General features: G+C 39.6%; 1 protein-coding gene across 1 annotated transcript in view; it reads left to right on the top strand.

The window, feature by feature from the left end:
• Positions 1-18,735, top strand: part of ITGA5 (integrin subunit alpha 5) — a 74,518-nt gene that overhangs the window by 33,894 nt on the left and 21,889 nt on the right. Inside the window, exons 2-15 of the mRNA XM_069970246.1 lie at positions 3,536-3,666; positions 7,523-7,638; positions 7,809-7,932; positions 8,032-8,093; positions 8,221-8,266; positions 8,378-8,503; positions 11,683-11,727; positions 11,811-11,854; positions 12,685-12,741; positions 13,446-13,498; positions 13,589-13,794; positions 14,099-14,290; positions 14,559-14,604; positions 15,979-16,086. Coding sequence (XP_069826347.1) covers positions 3,536-3,666; positions 7,523-7,638; positions 7,809-7,932; positions 8,032-8,093; positions 8,221-8,266; positions 8,378-8,503; positions 11,683-11,727; positions 11,811-11,854; positions 12,685-12,741; positions 13,446-13,498; positions 13,589-13,794; positions 14,099-14,290; positions 14,559-14,604; positions 15,979-16,086 — 1,356 coding nt within the window. The remainder of the gene's footprint in view (positions 1-3,535; positions 3,667-7,522; positions 7,639-7,808; positions 7,933-8,031; positions 8,094-8,220; positions 8,267-8,377; positions 8,504-11,682; positions 11,728-11,810; positions 11,855-12,684; positions 12,742-13,445; positions 13,499-13,588; positions 13,795-14,098; positions 14,291-14,558; positions 14,605-15,978; positions 16,087-18,735) is intronic.

Raw genomic sequence — 18,735 nt, 5'->3', positions numbered from 1 at the left:
GGATAATGCTGCCATTTCCGTCTTTTCAGTTGAGGCCGCTGTTTAGTAAAGAAAGAACAATGAATTTCTGGACATTAACCCTCTCTAAACGAGGTTGGTTGTCTTAGTTTGCAGGTTCTTCATTAACACAATGCATTCAGAATAAGGGAAGGATGTTCACGTTGGTGGCTGATTGTTGCTACGCTGATGCAATGGCTCAAGCATGTCTCTCGACTCCAGGGGAAATGGGAAGCTTGGCTGTTTCCCGCTGGGAGGAGACGGTCTAGCCTATCTCAATCAACTAGGTGATTGATATATGTCCTGATTAAAGAATTCATCAGCATAAAAGCATGAGTGCATACGAAAGACCTTGATCTCATGGAAACTTGTGTGATGTTTTACTTTTTCCTCATTATTATTATTTTTTTTGAAAGACCAGTTAGAGCAAAACGTGTGTGTGTGTGTATATGTGTGTAAAACATATATATTTTATTATAGTTTTGTGCTTTTTATATGGTTGCTATTCAAATATTTTTATATATAATTGATATTGGGAGTGTATATCCGGTTTTTATTTTTTTATTTTTATTGTCTAGGTCTGAATTCTCTAATGATTGTGATTTCATTAAAGTGTATCTCCAAAGTTTAACTCCTGCCCAATCTCCAGTGTCACATACCAGATACGCCATGCCATGCTGGGTTGTCAGGTTGCTAAGGGAACTGTCCAGCATACAGCAAGGACTATTACTTTGAAAAAGCTTGTGCACACAACTGGGTGTTGTATGATGGCCTGGACAACTGAACTGCCCAGTTTGGAACGAGTCTCTCCACACCTGGTCTCAAAATCAGGTAGACATCAAATTTTGGAGTTACCCTTTTAATACTGGCCAAATCTGATAATATCAGTGGGACTGGCTTGCCATCTTATTTGTTTGGAGGCCTCCTGACTCTCTTTATTTATTTGTGAAGGTTCTGGTATTGGCTGTTATTGATGGTATGAACAACATGTATTGATTGTACCAACCATAAAATCCAACATGATAGATATACCTTTCAACAGATTGCTGCCTTTACCTGACAGACATTGATCATAAGGTCATAATTGGTCTACATTAACTTTTCCCCACCTACAATGGCTGACCATCATACGCTGCCTTCAACAAACTAGCTATAAATTTCAATCTGTAAAGATTTGGGGGTGGGGGTGGGGGGGACATGGGTTAATAAAACAATAGCTTGTCATATTCATTTATGATCACAACCCTATATGCCAGCCCTCCAACTTAAGTCTGCCCAAATTAATCTCTAGTTTTGGGCCATCAGTGCTACAATTGGTATTTGCACATTTTAGCTGTCACTAGTTTCCTTCCAGAATAGAACTATGTACGTGTACGTGAACATTAAAGGTTAAATATTGAGAAGTTAAGATGTGAACAAAAGTCACTTGATTTGATGATGTAGAACAGATCATTTTGTTATCCAGTGAAGCTAATGGTGCTTGGAATTCTTCTATGTAATGCTATGTGCAAATGATCACGGACTTGCACTCCAGAGGGCACAGCACCATTGTGCTTTCATGAGGCTGATACAAGGCTCTGTTCATGTGGAACGCATCATCGCCTTGAGCAGTACTATCGTCAGAATTAATGTGTATTGAAGATTCTGCTGTTCAGAACTAAAGTTTTCAAATCTTTGAGATTTTCTGTTATCAGTTGAGTTTCCCAGTTTACCATTCAGCCTTTAGAGTCATTTTCTTGCTCTTAAAGGGGTTAGAAAAACATGGCCACTTTCTTCCAGAGACAGCACAAATGTCTTGAGTTTTGCGACTCTGTTCCATTGAAGTGATTGGAGCTTAATTGCAAATAACACTTGAACTGAAGACAAGAGTGGTGCTGTCTCTGGGAAAAAAGTGGTCATGTATTTAGCGCTGAATAGCCTCTCTGACTAATTTTCTTTGTCGATGATCAATCCATAGTAACAACCATATACAGGCCACAGTATAGACAGAGGGTTACAGGTAGAGAGTCCAGAGTTTAGAGTTCACCATCATACAAAAAGGCAACGTTTCAGCAGATAAGACTGGCTATATTGTATTATGATGGGCACTTTGAATCTGTGGCTGTACTTGTGACCTCTTCTTTGTATATAGATAATTAATGTTTAGTTTAGTCTATTACTCCTAGATTCAATTACCTATATTGAACCTGGTACCCCAAACAGTTGTGATATGGTTTCTTTTTGGAGATATCTATACACTGTATAACCTATTGTTTTTTATTTATTTATTTATTTTTTCAATATACATTGCATATTCCTGCATTGACCCAAAGAGGCTAAAAGACAAGCTATATTGGGACATTAAGTTCAATTACCTGTAAGAGGTTAGCACTTTGCAGCTGCTATGAGATAATGCTCTTGTTAGAGTACACCTGCGACTACTCCCGTGTCAATCTTGCCCAGACGTTAATGGGATCTTCTGTTTGATTGCAGCGCTATATCAGTTGGAGTGAAGGGAAAATAAGGTTCTGGCTTGAACACCTGTTTATGCATCAAAGGGCCCTTCTTAAGTAATAAGCCATGCATGACAAAGAAGTAATTGGTTAAGGATAAGGGCTTTTTATTGACGTCCAGTTCCACATACCTAAAGCTTACATTGGTTTCTTATAAACTAGGATGTTTACAGAGATCTAGAAGAAAAAAAATCTTCATTGTAGTTGCAAATGTGCATGTTTTGTATGGTGTCATGAAATGAGTAAAAAAAAAAACCACCTAAATATTTAGACTTCTATGGCCTGTTACGTCTGTATCCAACTTCTCAATATAACATTATTAGGCTTGTACTTTACATGCTTAGTCTATTCATTTATAGTCAACTACACCGTCCCATCTGTTCTCCACAAATTATTATCCAGATGCCAAGTTCATGATTCTTCTACCACAAAATATTAAGACGGAATGGAGAGTGTATGAATTGTGAATCCCAATTTCATATTGCTTTGGCAGGGATTACAAATGTTTTATTTCTGTGAAACTGACTTATTACAAGTGGAATGCCTTGTTAAAGTCCGTGTTCCCAGCCACTGCATGGCGATGTGAATTTTCTTGTTAGCTTGGTTTTTGCTTTTCTACAGCTATGTACAAGGCTTATAAAAGAGCTGCTAATATCATTCACATATGTCTGTATAGTTCAGTGAACTAGAGATACAAGAATGATCATGGGGTTTAGAGCTTCCGGTTTGTCACCCCCCCCCCCCCCCCCCCTTTTTAGCTAGAGATTATTAAAGGGGTTATCCAGCGCTTCAAAAACATGGCCACTTTTGCACCACTCTTGTCTCCGGGTCAGGTGGAGTTTGCAACTGAGCATTTACTTTAATGGAACGGAGTTTCAAACCCCATCCAATCTTGGAAAAAAGAGTGGTGCAAAAGTGGGGCCATGTTTTTGTAGCATTGGATAACCCCTTTAAAGTAAAGGCAAAGGCTGTATATGTAGCGGGTATCTAATCTAACAGCATATTATTTACCTTGTAATTTCTTTTTTTTTTTTTTCTTTTTGCAGTGTAAGCATCCTGATTGGCGCTCCCAAGGCAAACACAAGCCAACCACAGATAGTTGAAGGAGGTGCCGTGTATTTTTGCCCCTGGCAAAGGAAGCTCAATGACTGTACACCAATCGTATTTGACAGTAAAGGTACCTAAGAACGCTATTCTGCAATGCAATTATAAATGGGGGGAGAAGGGGGGTAATGATTATAGATGAGCAGATTTACAGTACCAATGAAGCAAATCCATTCGTTAGCTCGGCAGTTGGTTTATCAGCCTGTTGCCTTTCTGTGCTGCTCTGCCCTAGGTGCCTGGAAAAGCTGGATCCGGTCCTGGGAGAAGCTTCCCAGGACTGGATCCAGCAGTTTCAGGCACCTGGGGTGGAGCAGCACAGAGCTGCATGGACTTTTAAAAGCAGCAGGTTGATAAGCAGATTGCAGAGCTAACAAAGCAATTCACTTTTGTACTGTAATTTTGCTCATCTTTAGTGATTAATCTAAGTAACATAGAAAAATATGCTTTTCGAGAATGTTCACACCTTACTTGGCTTATTAGATATGAGCAGAACTTTCGGTCTGAAAGCCGCTCACTCCAGTGCGATGCCTACAATCCCGGGTGCATAGTTGCGATCCCGGGAATCTGCGGCCGGTATCTTCCAGGGAATTCAAGATACATTCCCTGGAAATCCAGGGAATGAATCTTGAATTCCCTGGAAGATCCTGCCCGCAGATTCCCGGGATCGCAACTATGCACCCGGGATCGCAGGCATACTAATTGAGCGAAGATGCCGTTGGACCAAAAGTCTGACGGTTCGCTCATCCCTACTTATTATATCTCAACTTCCTGTTGGTTTTGCACCAACCTAAAAAAAAAAAAATCTGCTCAGAAACCCCAAAAGGGAACATGATCCTGATACATTTATTATAGGTTTCCTTAGATTTCGGCAAATGGTGGTTACACTTGACCAACAATTTGTCTGTTGTCACATGTGACAAAAAATGGAGTTGCACATGATAAACCAAACCAGCCAAATACACTTAGGGGCTATCAGACGGATGATGAATCTGGGTTGGATTACAAACTAAAGGCCCTTTTACACTGGCAGATTATCAATAACAAGCTGATCTGGTATTTTGGGCATCCGATAAAAATCGTTATTGGCCTCACATCGCTCTGTGTATTAATGACCGCACAAACAGAAAAAAAGCAAAAATTGGCAGCACCCCTATGCCTTTGTTAACACTGTAGGTTGCACGCTGCATGTGGTGCAAATACAGACCAAAAAAACGGAGGTTCAATGGCAACCTACAGGTGCGAGTGCTTACTGTACATACTCCCCTTGGTATACACACAATAAAAACCTGCTCTATAGATATTAAAAAATTAGGATCTTTGATCAAGCACAGTGTACAATGTCAAGGTTTCCTCAGAGTCATGGTCCTGCTCTAGCATTCACACAAGCAATGGTCTCTCCTGGGCTAACAATAAGCCTACAATGGGCAGAAAGGAGCCAAATCCGTATTTATACCACCCACGAAACATGGGTGGATGCAAGCCAATGGCCGCACAAACAATATGGTGATAGATCATGTGGCCTGGCCATGCGATTACATCATGCACGACCCTTGTAAGATAATACACATTAAAGAGCATAAAATCACCCTGTTGATTCACTTTAATTCTAAAAGCTCTTTCTTGAGTAAACACAATTTTGAGAATTGCCTTTAGGCAACCTTGCTCTTCGTCACCACATCAAGGTTGCTGATCTCACCTCTCAGGTTGTTCTGTTTGAAGGTACAGATGTAGAACAAGCTGTCAGAACTTTGGTATAAGCACCTTCAAGTACAGATGAGATCACTGTTATGAGCATTATGCACCTTGTTCTTATTTCTTCTCTGTTCTGAAAAAGTTACTGTTTAAGGTAGCAAAGAAAACTTCATGTAATAAAGCTTTGAAATCTGAATCCTCTTTACGAGTGTTTATTAGAACTCTTCATGGTGATACAGACCCAAAGCCACATAGAGACATCATTCCTCCAGTTACAGCTCTATTTCCAGATAATTGCATGACAGCTGGAGAAATGAGCAATAACCTTAGATCTATTTTTGCCCAACAAATACTAGCGGAATCTGTAAAGCTTTGTACAATAATATTGGACACTGTAGTGTATTTTAGTAGTCTAGAGATGGCCAGATTTAAGTCAGAAGGTAAAGTTTATCAAACATAAAATAATACCAATGGGGGTGTTCACTTGTCTTCTTATTACATCCCTCCCACCAATACTATATTACACGCACACTTTGTGATGTACTGTTACAATTCTATATACCCTTCCTCTTCCTGGGTTTTGGGTTTTAGGAAGACTATTGCACATTAAAGAGGCTGTCATAACTAAAGAAGCCTACTTTTTAATAATTTTATAAAGAATTGGTTATGCCTAGTCCGCAAGAGTGTGAGCTGCTTTTTGTCGTGTTTTTACTTTGGCTTGAAGTGCACATATGGATATTAGAGATGGTGCAAACCCAAACTTATATTACCCAAATAATATTCATGTGTGTTGTAAAAAAGCAAAACCCTCACACTCTCCCTCATTCATTGGACCTCACTGATCACAAACTAGAGGATGAGTGTCTTTCATGGAAAAACCACTATAAGATCCAACTGTGTGATAAAGGGGAGCTTATTTTCAGGGATACCACAATTCTTTCAGGGTAGTGTGTGTTTTTTTTTGTTTCCTTTTAAATTTTTCACTTTCGTTACGTTGTTGTTGTTGTTGTTGTTGTTGTTGTTGTTGTTGTTGTTGTTTTTTTTCTGAAAGCCATAAATTGTTTTCCATTCCATGAGCCTTAGATTAAGTTTATATGAAACTGCTCCAAAGTTTTTCTTTTTGAAGCTAGATACAGGCATTTTAGTTAGTGCTTAAATAATGGTATGATAAAATTAAAGGGGTATTTCCATCCAGAACATCTGCATGTCACCTAAATGTGGATCCTGTACCGATCTCTACAACATGGGCTCTCTGGTCCCACTGCCTCCAGCTGCAGGATGTGGTCAGGAAGCCAATAATAGCCAAGCCGACTGTTTTACACAATATGGGTAACTCCCTTTGACTTGTTAGTTATGTACATTACATGGAACAATTGGCTCAGCTGTTTTCTGCTTCCCAATCTCCTTTGGCAGGCTGAAGAGTTCTTGGGGACCTACACATAAGTGTGAGTCCAGGCAATTTTGAAGCGAAGTTACTTGACCGGTTATGTGCAGATTGAATGGACCCAAAACTAGAAAATGGGGTTTTTTTTTCTACTTTTTTTCATATACTGGGAAGATTTGGGGATGCGAGTGGCTCTTTGGAATGCTAAAGCAAATAGAGAGACTCTACCACCCTCCCCTTCTTTTTTTTTTTTTTCTTTTTACAGTGCTTGCTCCTTGCTAGTGTGCAAACCTTTTCTGTTTGTAAGGAAGTGATAATGTCCTGTTATAGGTCTAGTTGGTCAGTTTGAGTCATTTCTCACATTATCGACAACTGGGGAAACCCTTCTGAACCATAAGATTGTAGGGTATTCCCAGTGTCTAGTTATGCTTCTAAGAAATTGATCTGTAGTGGACCACAGTCCAAAAATCTACTGGAAAAGTTTATGATCATTATAAACCTCACTGGGGACACTGGCTTTAGTGGATAAACTTGCTCTATATTCACATGTGGAAGATGTGGTGCAGAAACCTCTGCAACTGAAAATCCAGAGCACATATCTGTGCTGCTTTGGTGACAAAGCTTCTTTGATTCTTTGCACTGGTGAATAAAAACATATATTTTTTTTTTTCTGGAAGATGGATACATGAAAAGTACCATGTTTCTTCTTAATCTAAAATTGCAGATCACATTTATTCATGAGAATGGAGGAGGGTGTCTCACCATTCTAAGATGCCTTACGGGTTGTTCTAGTGCTGAAAGTCTAACACGATCTGTTTCATTCCTAGTTTTGTACATTTTCTGTGTTTTATAGGCAACCGCGAGTATACCTTCTTTTCTGATGCCACTTCATCGCATCAAGAACAGGTGGAAGTTAAATCTAGACAATGGTTTGGAGCAACTGTGCGCTCACATGACAATTATATACTGGTACGTATCACTTACTGCTCAAGATCACTTTATTAACTGATTCTTTAAAGGGCTAGCAAACCTGAAAGAAAATGTTTTGTCATTGCACGAATATATATTTCCAGAATATTACTCAATTACCCAACCTCCATACTCACAGTTGTATTCATTGCTTCATTTTTCTTTTATAGGCCTGTGCTCCTAGATACAGCTGGAGAACCCTTAAAGACATGGTACATAGTGACATAGTGGGAACTTGCTACTTGTCTTTTAACAATTTTACCCACTTTGTAGAGTATTCACCTTGTCGAACAGGTAGGTGTAAGGCCTACCTGGCAGTATCATGCAGCATGACTGGCATTTGTGTTCATTTTCTGTTTTGTCTAAAAAAAATGCTTTTGTGTTAAATCTCAGATTTCAGCTCCGAAAAAGGGCAGGGGTACTGCCAAGCTGGCTTAGCTGCTGAGTTTACCAAGGTAAAATCTTTCAAATGGAGTGATTTTAAGAAATGGAGTGATTAAAAATAATGCATGAGGAATAAAGAACTTAAAAGGCTATACATTTTATTATTATTATTTTTTTTTGTGTCCCCTCAAAAATTAGAATGGAAAAATACTACTGGGTGGACCTGGAAGCTATTACTGGCAAGGTAATATTCTAAAGTCCTATTACTGAAATAAACGGCAAACCTCTCTTGTGGTGGCAATCATGCTCTGGGGTTTATCTATAATATATATAATATTTTTTAACTGTACTTTAGGTCAGGTTTTCACTGCTACTCCAGAGGACATCAGGAAGCATTACTTCCCTGAATACTTTATCTTGGAGATCAAAGGACAAATGCAGACACGTCAGGTTTATCAAACATATGATGACAGTTACATGGGTAAGTTTCTTTCCCATTTTATGGATTATAAATAATGTAACTGGTTAAAATGGAATGTTGCTTCAAAGTTTTGCAAACCTGCCAAACAGAGCTATTATCTATAACCATAAATATCCTTGGAGAAACTTCTCCCAATTTCCCAGGACTAGAGCCATCTATTCCCAGAATCCGGGGAGGAGTGGTTAGGAGCGTAGCGGACTTCTTAGCCCGCAGCCTAATGGGCAGAATGCAGATAGGAATGAAGTGCTTCACTTTGTTACTATTGTAAATTCGCTCATCTCTACCATTCACCTTTAGACTAAAGGATAGTCTTCAGTCTTCATTGGATTTGGCCAACTGTTCAAGTTGTATGGTGGCCTCCCATACCCTCCTTCCTTCCCATTAGAGGGAACAAAAATGTTCAGCCATGCCGAATTTTCATGTGCATGGGGGAAATTCGAAGAGATAAATGTTGATGTTGGTTGAGATAGGGGTCAAACTAATCTGTTGTTGGAGTTTCGGGAGAGCACCGTTTACTTTACACTTCTGTCAGATGTCAGTATAAAGTGTATGGGGACCTGAAAGAGATTGTCATTAGATTTATGGTGTCCTATCTAAGGGTAGCAAAAACTAGCGTCAGACAAGCTGAATAGCGTAATGTATCACTTTCATTGTTCTGTGCAGCTGATTCGGAGATATCCTCCTGAATAACACAGACAATAAGTAATCCTCTCCATTATGTGCATAAGCTCAGTAGTCCTGGATATTCATGAGAAGCAGAAAACTCCACCCACCAGCTGCTAATTGGCAGTTATCTATCCATGCAGTGTATAGGCAGTTAACTGTCAATCAGCAGCTGGAGGGGGGCAGCAAGAATCCTATTCTCCTGCATCTTAGAAGAACGGTTGAACAGAATTATACAAATAATACACTGATCTTTTCAGCATTTTTTTCACTTGTTTATGCTGCCCTTATTTAAGGCAGAATATACCTAGTGACAGATTCCCTTTAAGAGTCTATGCTCGTGTAGCACATATATGCATCTAACACCTCTTGGCTAGATGTATGCTATAAATCCAACCATGTAATAAGTGTAAATAACTACGAAAGTTGGTAATAGTTCAGATCCCACATAATTATGTATAATAGAGCTGTCCAATTTACTAAATGTTGGATATGTTAGACACACAAATGAGCATTCTCTTCCCCCCCCCCCCCCTACGCAGTTACTATGGGCAGCTTTTCTTGGCTATGGCGTACAGCGCAACACACTTTGTCCTTTTATTAAGTCTTTGGCCTTTTCAAGCTTATTGTGCTTGATCAATTACACTTTGTGAATGGCCCATTCCCTGTGATCTTGTAGCTCTCTCAGGGAGGTGTCACAGTTAACAATCGGCTCTTGATATGCGCTCTGTCTGAAAGACTATGGAACAAGCAGACTATTAAGAGTGAAAGGCTGGAAAGCAAATCCTCTTCTGCTGGTTCATGCACAACAATGGTGACACACAGCAGGATTTTTGTTCAGATTACTTGATGTTCTATGGCAAATGTTACATAGCAATCAGTAGATAATGGAGAAGTGTGTCTGAAGTGTTTGCTGATGGCAGAAGGTCCACTCAGTCAATGGGTCATCTCTTTCCTGGCTTGATCAAATTCTTATAGAAAGCTGGGTATATTCTAACTTTTTTCAATATTTCCTGTCACTTAAATATTGGTGAAAACATTTATACTTATTTAGAATAATGTATTTAAAAAAAAGTTCTCAATAACACAAACATTGAATAGAAGATTGTAAGCAGGGTAATTTAACCTCTTAAAGTGCATACGTCACTACAAATAACTAATGACATGTCGTCAGGCATGTCAACCGTTATTGATCACAGCGGGTCTCGCTGTTGAGACCCACTCTGATGAGAAGATATAGGGGGAGAGATTGCAACAATGTGACCGAAGTGAAAATATTGACGGAAAGAGCGGCCAGCCATCTTCCTCAATCTCTTCCCAGCTATATCTTCTGATCAGAGCAGGTCTCAGCAATGAGACCCGCTATGATCAATAACTGTTTGGCATGTCTGATGATTTGTTAAGTTATTTGTAGTGACTGCCCATTTAAAGACTAGCTGCAGCAAAAAAAAATTCAAATCAACTGGTACCAGAAATTTATAGAGATTTGTAAATTCTATTTAAAAATCTGAATGAGATTTCGGAATGAAATCTGAGAGATGTCAGCAGAGAGCACTGTGTCAGAATGGAAATAATACACAGCTTCCTGCAGGACATAAAGCAGCTGATAAGTGCTGTAAGAAGTAATTTACAAATCCATATGACTTTCTGGTACCAGTTGATTTGAAGGTAAACAAAAATCGTCAGTTTTCCTTTAAAGACTCTTAAGGAACCAGGCCAATTCTCATTTTTGCGTTATCATTTTTTTTCCTTCCTCCCTTTCTAAGAGCCATAGTGCTTTTATTTTTCCCTCTTATGAGGCTGTTTGGGTGCTCATTGTTTGTTTGCATCATAATTTCTAGTTTTTATTTGGGTAGAAAGCAGTTTTTTTTTTTTTTTTTTTCTTGTCAATTTTTTTCTGATGGATAATGTAACACAATCAGCAATCCTGGAGTTTTTTTTTCCTTTTTGTTTATGCCATTACGTATGGGAACAAAATTATAGTTTACTTGAACAGACAATTGGGCACACAATATGATACCATATATGTTTGTTTATTTTTACATGTTTTATTTGTAATTGGGAAATGAGAGTTAATTAAACTTTTTATTTATCCAAAAAAGCCTAGTCCCTCTTCAGCACTGTCAATACAAAGGTGTTCCCGCTCAACCAATCAGTGGCCATAGAAGTAACCTGCCTCTCCCACCAGTAGGGTAAGTGGCTGAGACAGAGGGCCAGGCAATGCTGTACAGAGGGACAAGGCTCATTTGGAATAGTGACAGATCAGGTCAGATGAGTACACCTTTATTTTTACAGCAGCCTAGCAACACCTACTGTAACAGGATATTCCCAGGCAACCCTATTACTATCCTTATATGCAGGAGACCTTACTTGCTTTTACAGTAATAATAATATTTATTATTATTTATTAATTTTTATTTATTTTTATTTATTATTTATTTTTATTATTATTTATTTATTTTTATTATTTATTATTATTATTTATTATTATTATTTATTATTTTTTTTAAAATTAGGTTATTCTGTGGCAGTTGGAGAGTTTAGTGGAGATAATATTGAAGGTGAGTGTTTTATATACTTTTTCATACAAATTAACCAATTTATTTGAGGATTGTTTTCTCATATACTTTACTTTTTCTAACAGATTTTGTGGCTGCAGTTCCCAAAGGAAATGATACTTATGGATATGTAAGAAATACATTTAATACGATTATTATGGTTATGGTTTATTTATCCAAATTTTTATTTGCCCATATTTTCCAACGTACCCTTGTAAGTAGTCATACAGAATTGTGGCATGCTACATTAGGAGCTCTCTTGTGTCCTCTAATAAAAAGGTATTCACATCTTAGTAGTAGTTATGTCCTATCCACAGAATAGGGCATCAGTAAGGGATTGTGGGGAAAGGTGTGTGTGTGTGTGTGTGTGTGTGTGGGGGGGGCACGGGGGAACTACAGCTTGAGCCCCCAATGGTCTTGAGAATAGAGATCCCAAAATTCTCACTGATCATGTGCTTTGCATGCAGTCACTCCATATATTCTTTATGGAGCAGCTGAAAGCTGGTGGCTCTGTAGAGAATGAATGAAGCTGCATGCACAATCCACAGCTTAATTCAGCTGGGATTTCAGGGTCCTCTTTCTTAAGATTGCGGGGGCCCCAGCGGTTGCGCTATTCTACAACTTTTTTGGTATATCCTGTGGATTGGGCATAACTACTCCAGCTGGGAATTCCCTGGACATTTTCTTGGACATTTATTTGGCCGTATTCTGGAGCTATAGTGATAAGTGATAATTTAGAATGACCTTTTATAAGTCAGAATTGTTTGGATAGTATTGTCATTGTAACAAAAAAAAGTGGTAACCTCAAAAATTTCTGATTACAAAGTAGTGTCTGTCCCCAGTTAATAGGAAGTATTGCTCAATATGAAATGACATGACACTTTTTTATTGTGCAATGATGAGGTTCATGTTCTGTGTCACTCTGAAATTTTAATAATTTTTTTTTTTTTTTTTTTAAAGGTTTCTATTTTGAATGGGACAGATCTGAAATCCCTTTATAACTTTTCTGGAGAACAGGTGGGTTTAGATGCAGGAAAAAACATAATATAGAGACATACATGTATATTATATGGGGGCATATTAATTCAAGAATTTACTTACGAAATATGTTTGGAAAATGGACCAAATGAAATAAATAATAGATTGTTTATTAAGTTTATTAACGGTGTGGTATTACTTGGCAAGCCTTCTTGACTGGTAGCTTACCAGTGCAGGAATTATAATGTTAATTGGGCCTTAGCAAGGCTAAAGGTCCTCTTACACCAGCCGATATTGGGCCGAGCACAGCCGCAAACAAGCACTGATCAGCAATTGTTTGATCAGCAAGATCAGCGCTCTCTTGCAGTGCCTTAACAGGGCACATTCAATTGTGTGGACAAACGATCGCTGTATTGTGTAGCCATTCAAATACACTGTTGGCAGCACGTCTCCTCCACACAATTTACAATTATTTTTACGGACACATAAAAGATCAAATCAACCAGTGAGTGGGCGTTTGCTTGCTTGTCAACTGATCTGTTACTTTTTTTATACATCCTAAATATTGGACAAATGATCGGTTCTAGGAACACTGGTTATTGATAATTGGCCCATATTAAAGGACCTTAAAGTAGAGGCCTATTATACCTCGGCACAAGAATATCACATACATTGAGCTGTCTGGTATTGAAAGTTACTCTACACAATTGAATATCAAGATATTCACATTTCTTTGTCTGTAGATGGCCACGTACTTTGGTTATTCATTGGCTGCCACTGATGTCAACGGTGACGGGTAAGATGAGCAGAAGCTTCTTATGTAATATCTTATAACAATGCAATTTATCAATATATGGGAAGATCATTTCTCAATTGTTTTGTGCAGCCTGGATGATCTACTTATTGGTGCACCATTATTCATGGAAAAGACACATGATGGAAGAACCCAAGAAGTGGGTCGTGTCTATGTGTATCTGCAGGGTTACAACATGTCCAGGATCCCCTCCATGGTTTTGACTGGAAAGCAGGAGTATGGTCGATTTGGTAGCTCCATGGCTGCTTTAGGAGACTTGGACCAAGATGGCTTTAATGGTAAGTGTGCAGAAGAGATCACACTATAACTTTACATACTGACGTGCCTGAAACTTTCTAAATTATTTAGACATTTATGTTCTATATTTGATATGAACCTTAGATCGAGACATAACGTCATAATAATTACTTGAGAAAAAGAAGAATGATTGTATTGGAGATTCTTTATTTTGAAGGGTTATGTTGCATTTTTCGTTCATCTATAGTTTACACAACTAAGTCTATTAATTTTTGGCTCTCCAGCCATTGCAGATCTATAGTGCCCAACATGGTAAGATTGATAAGACGTTCTTCTCTTTTGTAGACATTGCTATTGGTGCTCCCTTTGATGGTAAAGATGAAAAAGGAATAGTATTCATCTACAATGGTAATTCAGAGGGGTTAAGTCCAAAACCTTCTCAAGTCTTGGAAGGACTGTGGGGTTCTGCTGTAGCTCCTTCCTTCTTCGGTTTCTCCATCAGAGGAGGAAAAGATCTTGATGGCAATGGCTACCCAGGTACAGTATAGAATGCAACTTTGTATTGGCTGTTTGTTTAGTCCTCCCATTAAAGGTTTATTATGAGAAGCTATTCTGTTATCAATGTTCTTTTCAAAATTTGGTCCATCAGAAAATCATAGTAGGAAATGTTTTATACTGATGAATATTGAACACGTTCGGCTGTATCCTAAACAATTTCATAATATAAAGTTTATTTTATTGAATGTAGGAATGTGGTAGGAAAGGAATCTTTTAGTAATGTGTAATTCTCATTTCCTCTCCCCAGACCTTATCGTGGGAGCCTTCGGCGTTGATAAGGCTTTAGTATACAGGTAAGTTAGCTGTTTTCACTGCTATAAAATGTAAGGAAGGAAAAGAATCATGGGCTTCAGTCAGTTGGTTCTATTGATTTAGAGATCAATAGAGCCTGACAGTCTTCTATTTAAAAGGTTAAAGGGGTTTTCTGGTCTAAACCAGAGCAGTCTTTCCCATTGGGCAGGTCAGGCAGCTGCTTTATGATTCATAGGGGGCCCCTCTACGCTGTGGACTGCAGGGGCATTGCTAGGCATAAATGTCTGGGGCCCATGCCCCAGACATTTAAAGCCTAGTTCTTAAAAGTTAAACCAGCTTGGGAGAGACTGACAGAACTCACCTGTCACCTGTTCTCCAGCAGCTCCTCTTCCGGCAGAGCTTATTCTTCTGCCTGTGCCAGAAGATGACATGAGAATGCATGCTGCGGGGAGAGGAGTTGTTGAGGAATGGGTGAAAGGTGAGTTCATGTGGCTGGGATGGTGGGGGGATTGTTCAGTGGGTGGGGGCGGTGGGGGGATTGTTCAGTGGGTGGGGGCGGTGGGGCAGTCAGTTCTCAGCTCTGGCCAAAGGCCAAAAATGTTGTTGGGGACTGCCCCTGCCTAAACTACAAAACTTAGCTGTAGCTGGGCTTTAGGGTACACAACAGTGCAGTATGCTTACCAGTCCTGCTCCACTGCAGCTGCCCGCTGTCCGTTAAGTTTCTGACAACTATAGGCGATGTGCCGCTCAGACATGCAGCATAGTGCTGTCTATGTTGTGTGGCAATTTCCTGTGGGAGCAGCACATCTCCAGTAGTGAGCGGAGGACAGTGGGTGATCTGTGAACTGGCAGTGGAGCAGGACAGGTATGTATAATGCACTGTTGCCTCCCCCCCCTTCACCCCCGCAGCAGAGTTTTGTAATTTAGGTCAGACTACCCCTTTAACTCCTTCAAACGGGTTGAAGTTTCTGTCCAACTGGAGCTCCAGTGTCACGTTTGTTACTCTGTATAAGGCCCATAGCAAAGTAAGGAATAATTCACTTTACCATGTAGTGAAAATAAGCTGTAGCAATGCAAAAATCAGTGTAAGCTATATTTTTCACAAATATATGATCTTTGTATAAGCCAAATATTTATTACTAAGGATTCGGTTGGATCCTTTCTTGATGTCACATTATAGGATGTGATACGGTCTTTGGCACTGGATATATGGTTTCTATGATATATGGTTAATGTGAAGAATATATGAAAAGGTTTTCAGCGAAAAATAAAGGATGAATAATGCCATTCTTGCTGTCAGCCCTTCATATGGTGATATTATAAATTGTCAGATTAGAGAGCTTAGAAGAGTTTTGTGACAATGATGCAAATAAGTATATTGTAATGAAACGTTCACACTTTTATTTTATTTTAAGGGGGCGTCCTATTGTTCATGCTAGTGCATCTTTGTCCATCTCATCCGCAATGATTAACCCAGAAGAGAAGACCTGTTTAATGGAGGGCACGAACATCCCTGTGTCCTGGTAAGTCTAGAACCTTTTAAACTTTTTTGTGGGTTATCTAAATTACAGAATGTGTAACTGGATCTTTGAACAAATCGGGAGAGTAATGTAACTGATCCTATTGGCTGATTTTTCCATTCTGAGAACGCAGAATAAGCTGCTGCCGCTGTTGTTTTTTTAGTTATCTCTGCCCAATTCCAGGGATTCCCCAGTGATTTTGTTGATCTAACATTTTCCAAGAATTGCGGTTTTGCTACTGGGAAGGACTGACTATTGGCTGTATTTTTGAAGTAGTTGTCCAGTGTTTGAGAAAAAAAGTGCATTTTTTTTTCCTGCTTTCCCCCCTTCCTCCAGAAATTATACCATGCTTGTTCATGAGTTGTCAGTCCCTTTCATTGGCCAATGCTGCAATACCAGATACTGAGAACAAAAGGTCTTAAATAGGCACTGACACTACAGAAATTTCTGCATAGATCAGTAGTACAAGCAAATATAAGAAACTTTGTAATTTATCTTATCAGACAAAAATGCTTCCTCTTCCTGTTATCAAGCATCTTCCATCTCCTACTTCCTAAAGTCATCCACTGTCAAATTCAGCGTAGCAATAACTTTTGCTTATTGGTTAAGACAACTTGTGATCTGATCACTGAGCTTGGTACAAGTCTATGGAGGGGAAGTAGAAGATGGGAGGGGAGAGCAGAGAGAGACGGCTAGAAGACCACTTTCATAGCAGAAATCTGCCAAAAAATGTACACTCATAACAGCTTATACTGAAGAGCCACCTGAAACCATTAACCTTTAAGAACTCTTGTCTTCATTTGAAGAGGTATTCTTTTTTCAGAAAGGTGCAATTGAAATGTTGAGGGTTCTACCGTTGGGACCTCTACTTGTCCTAAGTTGGAAAATTGTGGCCCAAAAAGGAGCACATCATGCATGCGTTTTGAGCGCCCCATTTATTCTCTATGGGGGCTTCCTAACATTGCTGAATGCTGTTACTGGGTGATAATTTTCTAAAATGAAAATGCTCCTTTTTCCAGTCTGGAGAGCAGGATAGAGATTCTATGGGTATTTGCTCCTGCTCTGGACAGTTCCTGACATGGACAGAGGTAGCAGCAGAGAGCACTGTCAGATTGGAAATAATACACCGCTTCCTGCAGGATATACAGCAGCTGATAAGTACTGGGAGACTGGATAGATATATACTCTCACCGGCCACTTTATTAGGTACACCTGTCCAACTGCACATTACCACTTAATTTCTAATCAGCCAATCACATGGCGGCAACTCAGTGCATTTAGGCATGTAGACATGGTCAAGACAATCTCCTGCAGTTCAAACCGAGCATCAGTATGGGGAAGAAAGGTGATTTGAGGGCCTTTGAACGTGGCATGGTTGTTGGTGCCAGAAGGGCTGGTCTGAGTATTTCAGAAACTGCTGATCTACTGGGATTTTCACGCACAACCATCTCTAGGATTTACAGAGAATGGTCGGAAAAAGAAAAAACATTCAGTGAGCGGCAGTTCTGTGGGCGGAAATGCCTTGTTGATGCCAGAGGTCAGAGGAGAATGGGCAGACTGGTTCGAGCTGATAGAAAGGCAACAGTGACTCAAATAGCCAACCGTTACAACCAAGGTAGGCAGAAGAGCATCTCTGAACGCACAGTACGTCCAACTTTGAGGCAGATGGGCTACAGCAGCAGAAGACCACACCGGGTGCCACTCCTTTCAGCTAAGAACAGGAAACTGAGGCTACAATTTGCACAAGCTCATCGAAATTGGACAGTAGAAGATTGGAAAAACGTTGCCTGGTCTGATGAGTCTCAATTTCTGCTGCGACATTCGGATGGTAGGGTCACAATTTGGCGTCAACAACATGAAAGCATGGATCCATCCTGTCTTGTATCAACGGTTCAGGCTGTGGTGGTGGTGTCATGGTGTGGGGAATATTTTCTTGGCACTCTTTGGGCCCCTTGGTTCCAATTGAGCATCGTTGCAACGCCACAGCCTGAGTATTGTTGCTGACCATGTCCATCCCTTTATGACCACAATGTACCCAACATCTGATGGCTACTTTCAGCAGGATAATGCGCCATGTCATAAAGCTAGAATCATCTCAGACTGGTTTCTTGAACATGACAATGAGTTCACTGTACTCCAATGGCCTCCACAGTCACCAGATCTCAATCCAATAGAGCATCTTTGGGATGTGGTGGAACGGGAGATTCGCATCATGGATGTGCAGCCGACAAATCTGCGGCAACTGTGTGATACCATCATGTCAATATGGACCAAAATCTCTGAGGAATGCTTCCAGCACCTTGTTGAATCTATGCCACAAAGAATTGAGGCAGTTCTGAAGGCAAAAGGGGGTCCAACCCGTTACTAGCATGGTGTACCTAATAAAGTGGCCGGTGAGTGTATATATATGAAGTAAATTGAAAATCTCTGGCATCAGTTGATTCTGAACCAGTTTGATTTATGAACCAGAAATTGGATTGGGTCCTTTGATGTTTAGCTGAGAAAGTTGTAGGGAGAGGCTTTCTTGTTTTAAATGATGATCCTATATCAACTTTAAAGGGAATATGTCATCAACAGTTCAAGTTATAGTCTTACGGACACTGTTAGATAGCTGTTAGGTTAAGGAGACACATGGTTCCTTTCATATATCCA

Source organism: Dendropsophus ebraccatus, chromosome 5 (assembly GCF_027789765.1).
Source record: "Dendropsophus ebraccatus isolate aDenEbr1 chromosome 5, aDenEbr1.pat, whole genome shotgun sequence".
In the NCBI taxonomy this organism is placed as follows: Eukaryota; Metazoa; Chordata; class Amphibia; order Anura; family Hylidae; genus Dendropsophus; species Dendropsophus ebraccatus.
The sequence above is the reverse complement of the archived record's forward strand: the minus strand, read 5'-3'. Positions and strand labels throughout refer to the sequence as shown.